Source organism: Lissotriton helveticus, chromosome 6, assembly GCF_964261635.1.
Source record: "Lissotriton helveticus chromosome 6, aLisHel1.1, whole genome shotgun sequence".
NCBI lineage: Eukaryota > Metazoa > Chordata > Amphibia > Caudata > Salamandridae > Lissotriton > Lissotriton helveticus.
The window spans coordinates 953,049,968-953,069,182 of record NC_136067.1 but is presented as its reverse complement, the minus strand read 5'-3'; the positions used below and the strand labels follow the sequence as shown (position 1 = coordinate 953,069,182).

Here is a 19,215-nt window from a genome sequence, read left to right as displayed (position 1 = left end):
TTGTCAGCGCTCACCTTCTTGGTCAGAATCTCCCTTTACCATTCTTCATTCTGTCGGCGTCCGTAGGCCGGGGAATCTTGTGAGGCATACCGGCACATAATTGCTCACTTCCTCGCATTCGGCGGGGTTTAGACAGACTTAGTCGGGTCCGCCATCTTGGGTTGGGTAGTGAGGCGAGGCACTCCGCGGCCATCTTGCGTAAGGCAAGAGGCTAGTAGGCGGTCCTCCGCACTCTGGGGTGCTACTAAAGGATCCTTGAGGCAAGGTCAGTCAGAACCTGCTACCAGCGCATTTAGCTGCCGCGCTTTTTACTTGCTATTACTCGCTATAATTTTAAGTGTATCTGTATCTGTATTTTAGATCCCGCGGCGCTTTAACGCTCACCTTGTCAGCGCTCACCCTCTTGGTCAGAATCTCCCTTTACCATTCTTCATTCTGTCGGCGTCCGTAGGCCGGGGAATCTTGTGAGGCATACCGGCACATAACTGCTCACTTCCTCGCATTCGTCGGGGTTTAGACAGACTTAGTCGGGTCCCCCATCTTGGGTTGGGTAGTGAGGCGAGGCACTCCGCGGCCATCTTGCGTAAGGCAAGAGGCTAGTAGGCGGTCCTCCGCACTCTGGGGTGCTACTAAAGGATCCTTGAGGCAAGGTCAGTCAGAACCTGCTACCAGCGCATTTAGCTGCCGCGCTTTTTACTTGCTATTACTCGCTATAATTTTAAGTGTATCTGTATCTGTATTTTAGATCCCGCGGCGCTTTAACGCTCACCTTGTCAGCGCTCACCCTCTTGGTCAGAATCTCCCTTTACCATTCTTCATTCTGTCGGCGTCCGTAGGCCGGGGAATCTTGTGAGGCATACCGGCACATAATTGCTCACTTCCTCGCATTCGGCGGGGTTTAGACAGACTTAGTCGGGTCCGCCATCTTGGGTTGGGTAGTGAGGCGAGGCACTCCGCGGCCATCTTGCGTAAGGCAAGAGGCTAGTAGGCGGTCCTCCGCTCAGCGCAATAGTATTTTAGGATGGATAGATCGACGCGCAGCGTTCGCGTGCAGCGGGCGCGTCGTAGGCGCGCCGGAGGTGCGCCAGAGGTAAGCCCGTTTGCGCCCGTTCGCGCTACGGACGCGCTTAGGGCCGCTACCTCTGGCCCCTCTGGCCTACTTCGTATTGCCTACTCTCGGGCTGAGCTACTTAGGCTCAGACCTTGCCAGAACCCGGCTAGGCAACCAACTAACAGGCGAATTTCCTGTGGGTTGCTTAACGTCAGACCCCTCTGCAAGCACTACACGGAAATTGCCTTCCTTATCGATTCAGAAAAACTCGATGTCCTCTTTCTCACAGAAACGTGGACCCGGGAGGACTATGAGGTTGAGTTGGGTCTAGCCTGCCCCCCAGGCTATAAAATCAGTCATACCCCTCGCCCACTCAATCGAGGAGGGGGAATTGGGTTTATTTACAAAGACTCGCTGACCCTTTCCCAGCTAAAGATCCGAGAGGTACCTGGGTTCGAACTGATGGGTTTTACAGTCAAACAGCAGGAGTTGATACTTTGCTCGGGTGTCCTGTGTTATCGTCCCCCGGGACCGGCACCCTCCATATCGCTCCTTATTGATCTGATCTACGAACTCTCTAGTTCCCACTCCAAGTTACTGATTCTTGGTGATTTTAATTTGTGGGCAGGTGATTCACTGGACAATGCATTTTGCTCCCTTAGTCAAGCCTGCATGGATATCAAGCTGGAACAGCTGGTGAATGCCACCACGCATCGGAAAGGTCACATTCTGGACTTAATATTTGCGGACCCACAATGGGTATCAATGGAGGATATTAAGTGCCAGTTCTGGACAGACCATTTTCTGATTTTGTTCTCTCTCTGTTCAGAGGATCACACCTCGCGTGAGGTAGGATTACCCCAAGCTAAGCTAGAGAGACCTTGGTCCCGAATTCTTAAAATCTCTCCATTACCAAATATCTTAGGTAGGGATTTTAGGCTTGGCAATACAGCTGAAGAGAGTTATACTCTCTTCTGCCAGTCTATCTCGAGCTCGCTGGATCAGTTGGCACCCCTCCGGAAGTCACGAGGGAGGGTGAATCGAGCTAGCCCTTGGTACACGAGTGAATTACGCCAGCTTAAACTCGACTGTAAACGTGCAGAAAGGGCATGGAGGAAACGGTACTTGGATTCGGAGAAAACTGTGTTCCGGACCGCCATACAAAAATACAAGGCTCAGATCAAGATGGCTAAAGCGACCTATCTTGAATCTACTTTGAATCAGGCCCCAAATAAGGCACAGGCCCTTTTCAAAATCGTCAGGGACCTTGCCCACCCTACGTGCGTGGCCAGCTCCGTTCCCTCATCGCAAGCTCTTTGTGACACACTCGCTGATGCCTTTGAGGAGAAAATCTGCAGAATCCTGGAGGGTCTGCAGGACCCAGTTAATTCCTCCCCTGGTTTGGGAGCTCCGAAAGCGATGGCCAGTCGACCCCTGCAAAGGGTTTCTCACCTTTGTTTGGAAGCTCCGGCCACGCCTTCCAGTCGACCCCGACCAGAGGACCGGGCCCTCAGCTTGGGACCTCCGGTGATTGAGGCCAGTCGACCCCAGCTGAGTAGCTCTCCTCTTCCCGCTCTGGACCAGGCCCTCAGTCTGGGAGCTCCGGCGATTGAGGCCAGTCGACCCCAGCTGAGTAGCTCTTCCCTCCCCTCCTCAGACCAGGCCTTCAGTCTGGGAGCTCCGGCGAATGAGGCCAGTCGACCCCAGCTGAGTAGCTTTCCCCTCCCCTCCTTGGAGGAGTTTGGCAGCCTAGCCCTCACGATCTCATCTGGCTCGCCTCTTGATCCTCTTCCTCCAAAATTTTGGAGGTTGTTTCAGGAGGAACTTTTTCAGCCTCTGCACTCCATCTGCTGCCAGTCGTTCGAAACAGGGACTGTACCGGGTTGTTGGAAGAAGGCAGTGGTATCCCCGCTCTTAAAAAAATCTACGCTTGACCCTGCTTGCCTCTCTAACTACCGGCCAATCTCCCTGTTCCCTTTTCCAGTTAAAATCATGGAAAAATTGGTCACCCGCACTCTGTCCGGCTTCTTAGAAGGGAACACCTGGTTGGATGAGACGCAATTCGGCTTCCGCCCAGCTCATGGGACGGAATCCGCGTTAGTGACCGTGTTAGACAATCTGCGGGCGCGAGTCGATAGTAGTCGAGCAGCCTTCTTGGTGCTACTCGACATGTCGGCCGCGTTCGACACGGTCAGCCATCCTACCTTAATATCGAGGCTGGAAGAGTGCGGGGTCAAAGACAAGGCCAGGGACTGGCTAATTTCCTATTTGGACAATCGTCAGCAACGGGTTTCGCTCCCTCCCTTTAGTTCAGAGGAGCGGAGGGTAGGACAAGGAGTACCTCAGGGCTCAGCCATCAGCCCTATACTCTTTAATATCTACCTCCGCCCTCTAGTCCAGCTCATTAAATCTTTTGGGATCTCCGCATTTAATTATGCGGACGATACCCAGCTGGTCTTTTCACTGGAGGGACAGGATGCAGTCCCATTGGAGACCTTCCACCGGTGCATGCAGGCTACAGCGGAATGGCTCCGCCTGAACTCGTTACAGTTCAATGGAACTAAGACAGAGGTCCTGCACTGCTCCAACGACCGAGTTCCTAGAGATCTCCCAAACGATTTCTGGCCCCTGTCATTTTCAGACACAGTGTCAGCCGCACAATCGGCGCGTAATTTGGGTGCCATTTGTGGGCCCAACTTGCAGCTGGATCTGCACGTCAATAAGACCACTTCAACGTGCATGATGCTTATCCGCATGCTGCGCAAGGTTTTACCCCTCCTCCCTGAGCAAGCCAGACCTGAAGTAGTGCGGAGCACCATCTTAAGTCGACTCGACTACTGCAACGCACTACTTCTGGAAGCCCCGGTAACACTTCTGGGCAAGCTCCAAAGGGTACAAAATCTGGCTGCCAAACTCGCCTTATCCCGCCCCTACCACAGCTCTTCTACGGCAGCGTTACAGGAACTCCACTGGCTGCCGGTCCATCTACGCGTTCGTTATAAAGCAGCGTGTATTGTGTTTAGAGCTATTCATGGCCTGGGCCCGATCCCTTTGCAAAGAATGTTTGCCTGGTATCTTCCATCTCGAGCTCTCCGTTCCTCGTCATCCAGGCTACTAGTAGTCCCGCGGTTCCAGAGAGTGAGGATGGGTGGCCGCTCGTTCAGAGTAGCGGCGGCCAAACTCTGGAACTCCTTGCCAATATCCTTAAGGAGTCTTGAAGATCTCCGAGCCTTCAGAAAGGCGTTGAAAACCTACCTCTTCCCTAGGACAGGCTAACTGCTGAATCCGCTGGATCAATGTTCAAAGCGCCAGGATGCCTTTGGTGGTGACAGGCTCGCGCTATATAAGTATACCACAATACAATACAATTTGGCCATTGCTCCTTGTCTGGCTGGTTTCTGGCTCAATCACAAAGTAGCGTGACTCAGGGTCCTTGAGGCCTCGTGAGATAAAAGTGATAGTTTGCATACAATTTTCACCCTCCCGTTGGAGTACAGCTCCTAAACTCTTAACCCCTTCCCTGCTGATGACGAGCTGGACTCGTCATGGCACACAGTGGACGTGTGCTGATGACGAGTCCAGCTCGTCTTGGGTCACACCCACAGGGTGTCCAATTTTGCCCCCACAAAGGGGGATGGCAGCGGAAGAGCTTCCGCTGCCACCTGACCCCCCCATGGGAATCCCATGATGTCAGCGCGCACAGCGCGCACTGATGTCATCAGGAAGTCCCAGACGCTCGGGAAGCCATTTGCTTCCTGAGCGCCGAGGAGTTCGGTAAGTTTCCTTGTTCCTGGGGAGGTTTAGGGACTGCATGGAGGCATCAGGGGAGAGGAAAGAGATTTTCCTCTCCCCTGATGTCTCTTTGCAGGGCATTTTGCCTCACGATCGCGCACTGCATCGCGATCGTGCGGCGGAAATGCCCCCCTTAGCACCAGGGATTTAAATTTTGAGCAAGGGTCACTTCAAGTGGGGGCAATTATTAATAATGATTCCCCCTCGGGAGCATATCGGCCTGTTTTTTTGGCCGTTTCGGCCCGGGGGGGGGCAGAAAATGCCACTAGGCACCAGGGACAGTTAGGTGGACATTTAAATTTGATTGGAAGCGACCCCTTGGGCAAGGGTCGCTTCCAAGTGGGGGCCATTTTTATTAATGATTTTCTGTCCCCCTGGGGGAAATCGGCCCATTTTTTCACCCATTTTTCCCCCGGGGGGGGGGGGGCAGAACATGCCACTAGGCACCAGGGACTGGTAGGCAGCCCTTTACATTTGGATGGAAGCGACCCCTTGGGCTAGGATCGCTTCTTAGAGGGGGCATTTGTTGAGAAATGTTTTTCTGCCCCTCTGGGAGCAAATCAGCCCATTTTTCAGCTGTTTTGCCCCGGGGGGAGTGGGGGTCAGAAAAACACCACTAGGCACCAGGGATTATTTTGGTGGCATTTAAACTTGGATGGAAGTGACCCCATGGGCAAGGGTCACCTCCAAAGTGGAGCATTTATTGTTGATGTTTGTGTGCCCCAGATCTGCACGTTTTTTTGGCCTTTCTGGCCCACCATCCCTAGGGATTTTGTTTTGTTGTGTTTGGAAGCGACACCTCGGGCAAGGTTCGCTTCAAAAAGTGGTTATATTTTTGGATGTTTTTTTCTGCCCGTCCCCCTTGGTGGCAGACAGACTTTTTTTTTTGTCCTTACTGCCCCTGGGTGGGGGGCGTACAGTAAGGACAAAAAAAGACCGACTGCCACAAAGGGGGGACGGGCAGAAAAAACATCTAAAAATATAACCAGTGGCTTGGTGGAAAACCTCACCTAATCCCCATTGGTCTCAGCCCTATTTGAGGGCCCATCTGGCCGAATGTCCATTTGGGTAGCAACATTGTGTGTTATAATTTTAATTGTCATATTGTTTGTGAAATGTAATAGTAATTTTTTTTATTTCTCTATTTTATTCTAGTTCAAGGCATTTGCTGTTTGGTTTGTTGTAGGTTGCGGATTTGTTACTTCTGGTTTTGCAGCTTGTGTAGTTGCATGTGCTTGGTAAGTGAATTTATTTTGTACTATTTACTCTAAATTAGTTTAATTTCCCTACATGAATGTGTTTTTGTAAATGGTGTAGTAATAGCAGTTTGTTTGGCTTCTGTGTTTTGAGTGTCAAAATCTTTTTTGCATTAGTGCTTGATGTGTACTTTGTTGTCTTATGTGTAATTGTTTTTTTTTCTTTCTAGTGGGATATTGTTGCTTTTTGCTGTGTCTGCAGATTAGGTTTTGGTGACTGTAGCTATCTTTGGTAAGAGTTATATTGTTTTGGAGTGTATAGATCTTTGTGCTAAACCCTCACTTTGTTTACTACTTACTTTGCACAGTGTTGGTTGTTGTTGACTTGTTTGTGCAGTCTCCTTTCTTAGTAAGGATAATGGCTAGCCGCAAGATTACTGCTCAGCCGGTTGTTGGTATGCTTTTTGAGTCTTCCTCTGACCGTGGTTCAGAGACTGACTTTGATTCTGAGGCAGAGGTAGGAGGGGAAGATTCAGGCAGTGAGTTTTCTCTTCACATGGAATCATCGGATGATGAAGCTTCTTCTAGTGCTGATGAAGTGCTTGTGTTAGAGGAAGGCATTGATGTGCCGGTAGTACGCCAAGAGGCATCTGGGCTGCAGTCTAGGGCTGCAAGGTTTCCGATTGGTATAGGTCGGCCAGAGACATCTGGGCTGCAGCCTGTGGCTACAAGGCTTTACGTTGCTGTGGTGCGGCAAGAGGCATCTGGGGCTGCTAGTTTTCCCGTTGGTGAAGTGCGGCAAGAAGCATCTGGGGCTGCTAGGCTTCCCGTTGGTGTAGTGCGGCAAGAGACATATGGGCTGCAGGCTGGGGCTGCAGCACTTTCCGTTGATAGTGTTGGCCTCTGGGTTGCCCCTGGATGGTGCAGCCGGCATTGCCAGACTTTACTGGTGTTCCAAGGTGTAGAATGAATACTGAGAACTTTTTGCTGATACATTTTTTTCAGTTGTTTATGGACGATTTGTTTTTGGCAGAGATTGTTGAGCAGATTAATTTGTATGCCAAACAGTTTTTGAGGGACAACAGTGCCAGCCTTAAGCCCCATTCTAGAGCTAGCCGTTGGACTCCCACAAATCTTGGGATTAACTTTTTTGATGGGCTTGCTAAGGAAGCCATCAATGTCTTCATATTAGTCTACTAGTCCCTTGATGGCAACGGCTATATTTCCGGCAGTCATGAGTCATGATAGGTATTAGCCTCTGCTTCGGATTTTGTCGATAATGGTTTAGCGTTGCCACGAGATCACCCTAATTGTGACCGTCTTTTTAAGATTCGGCCTGTCCTTGATCACTTTGTTGATCGTTTTTCTGAGATCTATGCTCCAGGAAAAGAAATAGAAGTGGATGAGTCTTTGGTGTTGTTCAAGGGCCACTTTGTTTTTAGGCAATACATTCCTAGTAAGAGGGCACACTATGGAATTCAGCTGTACATGTTGTGTGACAGTGGGACTGGATATGTCTCTAATTTCAGGGTGTACACCGGTAAGGAGTCCAGCATTAACCCCCCTGGTTGTCCGTCCACTTTTGGAGTGACTGAGAAAATTGTGTTGGAACTAGGTAGAGGATTATTTTACAAAGTCCACCATTTATATATAGATAACTTCTACACTGGTGTGCGGTTGTTCAAGGAATTGGCCAAAGTGGGAACTGTTACTTGTGGCACAATGCGCTGTAACCATAAGGGTTTTCCAAAAGAACTTGTTTGCCAGAAGATTGTGCGGGGACAGTGCAGTGCGTTGCGATGTGAGGAGGTTCTAGCTGTGAAGTTTTCAGACAGGAGAGATGTGTACATGCTGACTACCATCCCTGATGAAAGCACTGCACCTGTGCCTGTTTGGGGTCAGGCTGCTGAAGTGCGCAAACCTGAGTGCATTTTAGACTATGATAGGCACATGGGTGGTGTTGACAGAGTAGATCAGAGCTTGGAACCTTACGCTGCTCTTCGTAAGGCTTACATTTGGAATAAGAAGTTGGCTTTTATCTTTTCCACTTGGCAATCTTTAATGCTTTTGTTGTGTTCCAGAATTCTTGTCCTGAGTCAATGATGACTTTTGTTAAGTTTCAGGACTCTGTAATAGGCAGCTTTGTTCTAGTGGAACAGGCAAGTGTTCCTAGAGTTGGAGTGGTGGAGGATGTGGCTAGATTGAAAGATCACCACTTTCCAGAATACATTCCTCCCACAACCTCATAAACTTTCCCACTAGGAGATGTAGAGCCTGTTGGCGAAGAGGTGTGCGGAGGGAAACTCGTATGAACTGCCCCAACCGTCCTTCTAAACCTGGATTGTGTGTGTCAGCTTGTTTTAAATTGCACCACACACATAAGAATTTTTGGGAGTATCCATGAGTGGTAAAGTGAACTGCCTGGACTGTATTGTTTAGGGAGGTATGGCTTGCGTGGATCCCCCAACGTTTCCTTACCCAGATTCCCTTGCAAACCACATTTTTAGCTGAAAAAAACGTTTTTTTTACACATTTTTGTGTGGGAAAGTGTGGCATCACCGGGCTCACACACATTTCCTACCACCCAGCGGTCTTCCAGGCCTCACAATAAAAATGGTGCCTCCCTTGTGTGGGAGGCGCAAGTATCCGCGACAGGCAAGGCCCCAAAACGTAGTGAGGCGATATCGAAATTGCCTATCTCAAAACCACCTGCTTTTATAAAGGGGGTCACCTGGGTTTTTGGCCCCGTGTTCGGCGGCCATCTAGGGAAACATACCAAACCCACACATTCCTAGAAAGTAGACAGCCGGGGGCTTCCAAGGAGGTATCCTGATAAAAATGATGCCTCACTTGTATGGGAGGCCCAAGTACCAGCGACAGGCAAGGGCCCAAAACATTTTTTGATTGGCAATGTTGATGTTGCCTCAAAATGTTTTGTGCCCTTGCAGGTCGCGGGTACTTGCGCCTCCCACACAAGTGAGGCAACATTTTTATCAGGAGGTCTGGGGAAACACTGGGTGGTAGGAAATTTGTGTGAGCCCGGTAATGCCGCACTTTCCCACACAAAAGTGCGAAAAAATTTATTTTTTTCACCTAAAATTGAGGTGTGCAAGGGATTGTGGGTAAGGAAACGTTGGGGGATCCATGCAAGCTATACCTCCTTGGAAGCCCCCGGCTTGTATGGCTTGGCAGTTCGGGCTGGACTGTTCCCATGAGGCACAGGGTCAAGATTGATTTGCATATGGCATGTCTGGCTTGGTGAGCAAAACGATGGATTAAACCCAGATCTGTGACTGGGGGTGAATGTTTTGCCATTGTGCAACATTCCGTCCATCATCTTGTGTGTTTTGCTGTTCACCCTATGTGGGAAGGCTATACCCAGACGTAGGTCCCGTGCTCAATAAGCCACTGGAGTCAAGCTATCCTGGCTGAAGACTGCTGATAGCCAGAAACCGGTCCTAGGATGCTTGATTCTTGTCCAGGGAAGACACAATTTTTATCGGGAGGCCTGGGGGAATGCTGGGTGGTAGGAAATTTGTGTGAGCCCGATGATGCCACACTTTCCCACACAAAAATGTGTGCAAAAAACTGATTTTTCCAACTGCAATTGAGGTTTGCAGGGGATTCTGGGTAAGGAAACGTTGGGGGATCCATGCAAGCCATACCTCCTTGAAAGCCCCCGGGTGTCTACTTTACAGAAATGTGTGGGTTTGGTAGGTTTCCCTAGGTGCCGGCAGAGCTAGGGTTCACAAACTACAGCTAGGCACTTAGCCAAAAAAAGGGTCATTTTTCACTGCGTAATTGAGGTATGACCACGTTGCATTTTGCACCGTTTCCTGTCACGGGCACTAGGCCGACCCACACAAGTGAGGCACCATTTTTCTCGGAAGACTTTGGGGAACGCGGGGTGTGTGGAAATTTGTGGATCCATATAGATTCCAGAACTTTCCACCACAGAAATGTGAGGAAAATGTGTTTTTTTGAACAATTTGTTAAGTTTGCAAGGGATTCTGGGTAACAGAACCTGGTGGCAGGCAGTCAAGTCAGCCCATCTTCGATTCCCCAGGGTGTGTACTTTTTAAATATGTATAGGTTTGCTAGGTTTCCCTATGTGTGGGCAGAGCTAGCGTTCAAAAACTACAGCTAGGCACTTTGCCTAAAAAGGGTCATTTTTCAACACAAAATTGAAGTATGACCACGTTGCATTGTGCACTGTTTCCTGTCACGGGCACTAGGCCGACCTACACAAGTGAGGTACAATTTTCTCAGAACACTTAGGGGAACGTGGAGTGGGTGGAAATTTGTGGATCCACGCACATTCCATAACTTTCCGCCACAGAAATGTGGGGAAAATGTGTTTTATTTTTAAACATTTTTTTCAGGTTTGCAAGGGATTCTGGGTAACAGAACCTGGTGGGAGGCAGTCAAGTCACCCCATCCTGGATTTCCCAGGGTGTCTACTTTTCAAAAATGTATAGGTTTGCTAGGTTTCCCTAGGTGCCACAAGAGCTAGGATTCAAAAACTACAGCTAGGCACTTTGCCAAAAAAGGGTCACGTTTCACTGCGAAATTGAGGTGTGACCACGTTGCGTTTTGCGCCGTTCCTTGTCGCAGGCACTAGGCCGACTCACACAAGTGAGGTACCATTTTTGTCTGAAGACTTTGGGGAACGCGGGGTGGGTAAAAATTTGTGGATCATCACAGATTCTCGAACTTTACACCACAGAAATGGGGGGAAAAGGTGTTTTTTTTACAATTGTTTAGGTTTGCAAGGGATTCTGGGTAACAGAACCTGGTGGTGGCAGTGGAGTCACCGCATCCTGGATTTCACAGGGTGTATACATTTAAAAATGTATAGGTTTGCTAGGTTTCCCTAGGTGCAGGCAGAGCTAGGGTTCAAAAACTACAGCTAGGCACTGCGAATTATTTTTTATTTTTTACTGCGAAATTGAGGTGTGACCAGGTTGCGTTTTGCGCCATTCCCTGTCTCAGGCACTAGGCTGACCCACACAAGTGAGGTACCATTTTTCTCGGAAGACTATGGGGAACGCGGGGTGGGTAGAATTTGGGGATCCACCCAGACTCCAGAACTTCCACCACAGAAATGTAGGGAACATGTGTTTATTTTGACAATTGTTTAGGTTTGCTAGGGATTCTGGGTAACAGAACTTGGTGGGAGGCAGTGAAGTCACCCCATCCTGGATTCCCCTGGGTGTCTACTTTTCAAACATGTATAGGTTTGCTAGGTTTACCTAGGTGCCGGCAGGGCTAGGATTAAAAAACTACGGCTAGGCACTTTGCCAAAAAAGGGTAATTTTTCACTGAGAACTTGATATGTGCCCACTTTGTGTTTTGTGCCGTTTCCTGTCGCGGGCACTAGGCCGACCCACACAAGTGAGGTACTGTTTTTCTCCTAAGACTTTGGGGAACACGGGGTGGGTAGAAATGTGTGGATCCACACAGATTCCAGAACTTTCCACCACAGAAATGTGGGGAAAATGTGGCTTTTTTAACAATTGTTTAGGTTTCCAAGGGATTCTGGGTAACAGAACCAGATGAGAGGCAGTCATGTCACCCCATCCTGGATTCCCATGGGTTTCTAGTTTTAAAAAATGTATAGGTTTGCTAGGTTTCCCTAGGTGCCGGCAGAGCTAGGGTTAAAAAACAACAGCTACACACTTCGCAAAAAAAGGGTACATTTTCATTGTGAAAATGTGGTGTGTTGACGTTAGGTTTTGAGCCCTTTCCAGTCGTGGACCCCATACCCACCCACACAAGTGAGGTACCATTTTTATCTGGAGACTTAGGTTAATTCAGATTTGTAAAGCAACTGTTATTACCTATTGATTTTTGATGCACTTCTGCTTTCCAAATGAAAGACATTGTGTAAAAAAGAAGTCATTTTGCAAAATGACCAATAATTCTAATGCTAGTATAAGTATTCCCAATTTTGAAAATGTGCAAATATGTACTGTTTCTAAACTCTATAATTTGTTCCCATTTCAGAAATACATAGGTGTCTTTCATACCATTTTTTCCATGTATACATTTTCACACAATAATCGAAATTTGCCTAGCATAGTAACGCTAAGTTTCAATTCTATTAAGGACACGGAGGCGAGGATTATGCTTTTCTCTCTTCGCTGTTTATTTAACAAAACCACATAGCAGCCAGAAAAGCAACTTATTTTTTGAAAATATATGTCATGTTCCCAACACAGGGTTAAAACACATCAAACATCAGAAAAAAACGTGGGATAAACTACAACTCCCATGAGTCCATGAACCATAGTCCTTCCATAGTGTCCACAACATTAAGGTAGGGCAACCATCTTATGCTCCCTTCCTCTTTCTTCGCGCGAGTCACGCCGAATCAGCCACGGTCCTGTTTAGCCTCTTACCTGGTAGGAAAAACAACCACTGTCGTCAGCGTTGTAAATCCCACCGGGCAGTAAGCAACTCAAACACAATGCAAAGGCAGAGAAATAGAAAAAATCCAGTACAATCCAACAAAGTTGTTTACTTACACCAATACGGAGAGGGATTTCCGTAGGAAAAAAAGGGTGGGATAATCCTCGCCTCCGTGTCCTTAATAGAATTGAAACTTACCGTTACTATGCTAGGCAAATTTCGATTCTATGTCAGGACCGGAGGCTTCGGATTATGCTTGTTTAAAGCTGACTGACCACCAGACTCGCAATATCCACCACTGGTTTAAAGTAAAACCGTTTGAAAGTGGAGTCTGAGGACCAATCCGCAGCACGCATTAGGTCCTCCAAACGCACTCCCAAGGAGAAAGCTTTGGTGCCATGGCCCCTCTGGCCGAATGTGCTCCAAACTGTTTGGTATCAATGCCAGCCTCCTGCAGCACCCCCCGCACCCAGCGGGCTATGGTGGGAGAAGATACCGCTTTATGCGGTTTTCGCAAAGCAATCAGGAGTTGCTGTTCGCCCGGAGGGCGAAGTTCCAATGTCACATCTTCATATGTTTTTAGACACTGAACAACACAAAGTTTGGGGACGTCCACAAAAGCTGGGTAAGATATAGATCTCGTAGCAGACTTCGTACGACGACCCACCGTAAAGGTAACCCCATCCGGGGAAAACACCCTCGCTGATATATCTAATGCGCGCACTTCAGATACTCTGCGACATGAAACCAGGCACAAGAGCATGGCCAGTTTTGCCGATAATTCCTTCAAAGAAAGATATCAGTTCTGTTGCCACGAAAGAAAGAGATTCAAAACCACATTAACATCCCAAAGGACGGAATATGTTGGTTCCGGGGGCAAACTAAGGCGCACTCCCCGAAGGAGTCTACAAACCAAAGGATGTTCTCCTACCGGGCCCCCGTCAATCGGCTCGTGCGCCGCCGAAATCGCTGAGCGCATAGCATTGATGGTCCGGTACGCCAAACCACTCGCTGCCAGTTCCGCCAGGACATTCAAAATGTGAACGACGCCTGCGACCAGGGGATCCAGGTCTCGTTGAATACACCAACGAACCCACCTGGACCATGCCGATCGGTACCTCTTCGTGGTACTACTAGCCCATGCCTTTGACAGGAAGGATTCAGCCGAGCCCGAAAGTCCCGGGAGCGACCAGCATCTCCGGAAAGCCTCCACGCCATGAGGCGAAGAGAACCCTGCGTTATCAGGTGATGCGGGCTCCTGTCCGGATTAAGAAGAAGGTGAGGGAGCTGGGGGAGTAGGATTGGAGAATCCCAAGAAAGTTCCAGAAGAACTGGAAACCACACTTGTGACCTCCACCATGGCGTCACCATCACCACTTCCACCTGCTGGCGGCGAAGAAGGGCCGCCAATCTCATTACCATGGAAAAAGGAGGAAAGGCATAGGGCCGTTCCTGACTCCAGTCTTGGAGGAACGCATCCGTCCCCTTCGCCAGGGGGTCTGGCCTCCAACTGAAGAACCTCCGTAGTTGGAAGTCGAGGCGAGAAGCAAATAGGTCCACCGAGAACGGGCCCCATATGGTCTCCAACCAATGGAACACCCGCTCGTCCAGTCTCCACAGACTCGAGTCTCGCAGGTATCTCGAGTGCCAATCCGCCACTTGATTGGCCCGACCAGGCAGGTACTCCGCCGTCACTGAGACCTGGTGGGCGAGACAGTAATCCCAGAAGTCTCTCGGCAGGTTCACCAGGGCTCTGGACCGAGGGCCGCCCAGATGGTTGACATAGCGGACCGCCGATATGTTGTCCATTCTCAAAAGGATGCACGGTGTCGCTTTGTCCTTGGTCCAACAACGAACCGCAAAGGAGCCTGCGAGGAGCTCCAGGCAGTTGATATGGAGTTGTTGCTCCTCGGATGACCAACCTCCGCCTGTGGAGAAGTCTCCGCAACGGGCGCCCCAGCCTGATCTGCTGGCGTCCAATTCTATTATTAAGTCTGGCAGCGACACGAAAATAGCTCGACCGTTCCAGGCCTCCATATGGGTGAGCCACCAGGACATCTCCTCCTTCACCTCGTCGGACAACGGAACCAACTGGTTGTAGGACATGCCTCTTCTGAGGTGATATGCTTTTAGGCGCTGATGGGCCCGATAATGAAGCGGACCTGGGAAGATCGCCTGGATGGAGGACGAAAGAAGGACTACTATCCTGGCGATCTGACGTAGGGACGTGTGGGACTTGGTGATAGTCTGCTGGAGCTTGTGCTTTATCTTGGCCAACTTCCGCGTCAGGAGACTCAGAGAGGCCCGCACAGAGTCCACTTGGAACCCCAGAAACACCATCCTCTGAGAAGGAGTCAAGACAGATTTGTCCTGATTGACAATGAACCCCAGACCTTGCAACAAGGTGATCGTCAGGTTGAGCTGGAGGGTCAACCTGTTGGGACACTGCGCCATTAGGAGGATGTCGTCCAGGTAGACAATCATCCGAATGCCCTGACTACGGAGGACCTCCACCACTGGGCGCAACAACTTGGTGAAACACCGCGGGGCTGAGGAGAGTCCGAAAGGAAGGGCTGTGAACTTGTATATCTGCTCTCTCCAGAGGAATTGTAGGAATCGCTGATGAGGCGGGTGGATGGGAACCACCAAGTAAGCATCCTTGAGGTCCAGACGGACCATCCAGTCGTTGGACAGAAGGACGTCTCTCAAAAGATGGATGCCCTCCATCTTGAAGTGGTTGTAGACCAACCAACCATTGAATTCCTGGAGATTTATCACCGGTCTCTTGCCCCAATCCGTTTTTTCCACTAGGAAAATATTGCTGAGGAAACCCGCGGGATGCCATGTCGACCGACAGATGGCCCCTTTCCGGCACAGCGACGAGACCTCCTCGTCGATCAACCGGGCATCCTCCTGGGAAAAAAAAGAATGGGACGTGGATCCCTTAATTGACAAGGGTGGTCGTAAAAGTCTATGCGGAATCAGCGTACAGTTTGAAGAACCCACGCATCGCTCGTGAGCGCCGACCAAGCATATGGAAAACAGGCCAGCCTCCCCCCTATCCGGACGTGGTACGCCGGGATTACACTCACCGTGGGAATTGTTGCTTCCTGCATCATTTCTGTAGTTGCCACGGCCTCCTCTGAAACGTTGACCTCTTGAAGGGTAGAAGTTATTGTAATTGGCGGAGGAGTTGTTGGCCTCTGCCGGAGCCTTGTCCTTTGTTCGGTTGGTTCTGACCGCCACGGCCGGTCGTGAGGCCCCTACCACGACCGGCCCCCCTAGAAAAACGCTGGCTGAACACCCTCTTAATGGTGGACTGGGCCTTATCTAGGGACGAGAAGGTGGAGACGAACTTCCACAGTTCTTTAATGAAGGGATCCCCAAACAGGCCGCCTTGCGCCACCGCCCCTGCTTCTGAGGAGGCCAAATCCCCTAATTTGGGATCTAATTTGATGAGAAGGGAGCGTCTACGCTCTGTTGAAAGGGCACAATTGGCATTCCCCAAAAATATCACCGCTCTCTACGCCCAATTGGACAGAATCTCCGGTGAAATGGTGGACCCTGAGACTTTGGCTTCCTCAGCCATATCAAGGATTTTAGTTAGGGGGCCTATTGTGTCAAGCAACTTATCCTGGCATGATCGCCACGAGCGATCGATGCCCTTGCGGGGGTCTTTGACAAATGTAGCCATAAAGGTGGCCATCTTGCCATCCAACTCCGGGGTCAAGGCCACTTTGCCCTCCAGCATAGGCCGTGGACACTCTCCCCTTAGGCAACTACGTGCCTCCTTCTCCAGCGGCATGCGTAGACGCCCCGCCACAAACTTCGCGGCTTTGTCGCCCGGCGCCCAGGCCGCCGACCTCGGATGGATTATGTCATCCGGATCCAGCATCCCTGAAGCGTCGTGGGGTAACTCAGTCGCTGATCCGGACGGTCGCCACGAGCGCACTGAATCACCGTCATCGTCCGTGTCCACTGGGGAGAGCCCTCCCGGAGAGGAAGGGGCTGTCGCCGTCGACGCTGAAGGACCTGGGGTCGGGAGCGACGCTGAGGCCTCAGGTTCGGTCGCCTTCGCTAAAAACGCGTCTCTGAGGCGTTCAAAGGCGTCCTTATCCACGCCCTGCGCAGCCCCCGAGCCACCTTCCTTACATCCCTTCTTGGGGGCGGGGGGTCTGCCCTCAGTAGAAGTGGGGGAGGCCCCATGGGCAACTAGGGGTACCGGGGCCAACTTCGCGCACTCCTCCACTATACGGGCCGAGAGTCTATCCTCCATAGGGCCCACAATCTCCTGAACACACCTGTAAATAGATTGGTCAACAGCCTCATAAAATTCGTCATCCCCCAGATACTGGTTGGTCTCCTCCTCCTCCACATAGTAGCCCTCCGCCATGACTAAAGGCTCGAGGGTAGGGGAAGGAGTATAGAACTGGCCCCAGGCACCAAAATGTATGGGCTAACCAAAGGCTAGCAAGGCTTTTCAGATCTGGGGTCCAGGAAAACTAAGAGGCAGCACCCCTCTTTGTGCGCGCTGGCCCTCTCACTCAAGACCGGGCCGAATGCCACCTCCCAATCGCACTTAAAGAAAGCTGAGGGCAAAAACGCCGTGTAAAACGGCAAGTGCTGAAAGTACAGCCCGCAGGCGTCGGGAGCGGTAATCCGCTATTACAGACCCCACACGGGGCGTCAGGAGGAACGGGGCAGTACAACCCTGATCGGGCGTCACGGTGAGGCGGCTACCGAAGGCTCCGACGCTGTCGCTCTCCTCCGCGCGGCTCCCGTCAGAGGGAAAGCCGCGCCGAGGAGAACGAGACGTGACGGCGCCCTCTAGCAGCAATATATACAGGCCGCAACTCCGGGGACAGTTACCTCAGGGGCGAAAACGTCCCTGCGACAAAAAGTATCAATCACGGGGCTCTGAAAGGGAAAAACACACACATGTGAAACCCGCAATAACGAGCCCATCAATCGGTTAGAGAAAAAACACAGTGCCAACACCCAAACTACCCCACTATACCAATTAGGAAGGGAGAAAGGAAAAAGGCATTTAACTGGCTGCGAAGCAGCGAAGAAAGAGGAAAGTAGCATAAGATGGTCGCCCTACCTTAATGTTGTGGACACTATGGAAGGACTATGGTTCATGGACTCATGGGAGTTGTAGTTCATCCCATGTGTTTATCTGATGTTTGATGTGTTTTAACCCTGTGTTGGGTACATGACATATATTTTCAAAAAATAAGTTGCTTTTCTGGCTGCTATGTGGTTTTGTTAAATAAACAGCGAAGAGAGAAAAGCATAATCCGAAGCCTCCGGTCCTGACATAGAATTGCTATATACCCGGTACATAATCAAAAGCCATTGTAAATTGCTACTCAGTTTTTGATTCAGGGTTCGTCTGGTTCTTGGTGAACCTACAAGTCCTATATATCCCAAAACCAGGAAGGTCCAGGGGATGTAACGGTATATTGCTTTCAAAGAGTTGCCATAATTACAAGAAGTGACAGGTGAAAACGTTGACACAAAAGGCTGTTTTTTTCAACTAATTTTCAATCTTTCCAATATTTCACTGTTAGTTTCTACAAAGAAACCTTGATGGATCTACACAAATATCCCCTTGCTGAATTCAGAATTTTGTATACTTTTCCAAAATGTATAGTTTACCAGGATCCATTATTGCTTTCACACTCATTTTTACCATTAACTGGAAGGAGGTTGAAAGCACAAAAAATAGCAAAAATAGGCTATGTCCCAGAAAAATGCCAAAACTGTGTAAAAAATGTTGGTTTTGTGACAAATGTCTATCATTCCCTAAAAGCTGGGAAAATGGTGATTTAAGCCCCACAAACCCTTTTTTGATAACAATTGCAGGGAAAAACCCAGACGCTTTCATTTGTAGCCCGTTTTTTCCCATTTATCCGGAAAAAAACAAATTTTGCTGTATTTTGGATAATTTCTGGGACCCCTGCTAGGAAATCCACAAACCCTGGGTACCTTTCCAATCCCCATGATGTTGGAAGACACGGATGCAAAATTGGCGTGAATACCTTATGTGGTCAAAAAGTTACAGGGGCCTAAGCACGCACTACCCCAAATAGCCAAACAAAGGCTTAGCACTGGGGGGGGGGGGGGGGGGGGGGGAGGCCTAGCAGCGAAGGGGTTAAGACTAGCATCAGTGGTAACAATGGAAGTTCTGGAGGGATCAAAACTTTTAAGATTGGAGGCATCACAGACCCTTTCCTTGAGAGAAACAAATTCAAGATCACATTCTTCGCTCCATTTATATGCCGTACCTTTCTTTAAAAGCCCCCTCATACATATGCAATGCTCAGCAAAACCCTCAACAAACTTATTGTAACACTCGATCATCCCAAAAAACTTCATGGGTTCTTCTCTACATGAGGGATGAGGCATGTGAGAGATAGTGTCTACGAGATTGGAATTGGGAGCAATACGAACCCCTGAGATCGTGTGTCCCAAGTACTGAACCGAAGAAGTAGCAAATTGACACTTCTCCAATGTTACTGTGAGATTGGCTCCTTCAAGCCTGCCCAAAACAACATCAAGATGATTTCCATGTTCTTCATTATCTTTCCCAAAGACCAGGATATCGTCTTGATAGACGCAAACACTATCACAACCTTTGAGAACAATCTCCATTGCACGTTGGAATATGAAGGCTGCCGACACCAAACCGAACTATAAACCAACACGAGCACCAATATTGCCTAGCTATTTCCACAATGGATCAAAAAATGATCGCTCGAA

At 49.6% G+C, this 19,215-nt stretch overlaps 1 protein-coding gene across 5 annotated transcripts in view; it reads left to right on the top strand.

The window, feature by feature from the left end:
* The window catches only part of LOC144763221 (potassium/sodium hyperpolarization-activated cyclic nucleotide-gated channel 4-like), a 1,875,862-nt gene that overhangs the window by 426,493 nt on the left and 1,430,154 nt on the right, over nt 1-19,215 (top strand). Inside the window, exon 3 of one of the 5 annotated variants that reach the window (XM_078648611.1) lies at nt 5,999-6,081. The exons of the other annotated variants lie outside the window; for them this stretch is intronic. Within the exon in view, the coding sequence (XP_078504737.1) occupies nt 5,999-6,081 (83 nt within the window). The remainder of the gene's footprint in view (nt 1-5,998; nt 6,082-19,215) is intronic. 5 annotated transcript variants of the gene reach the window in all.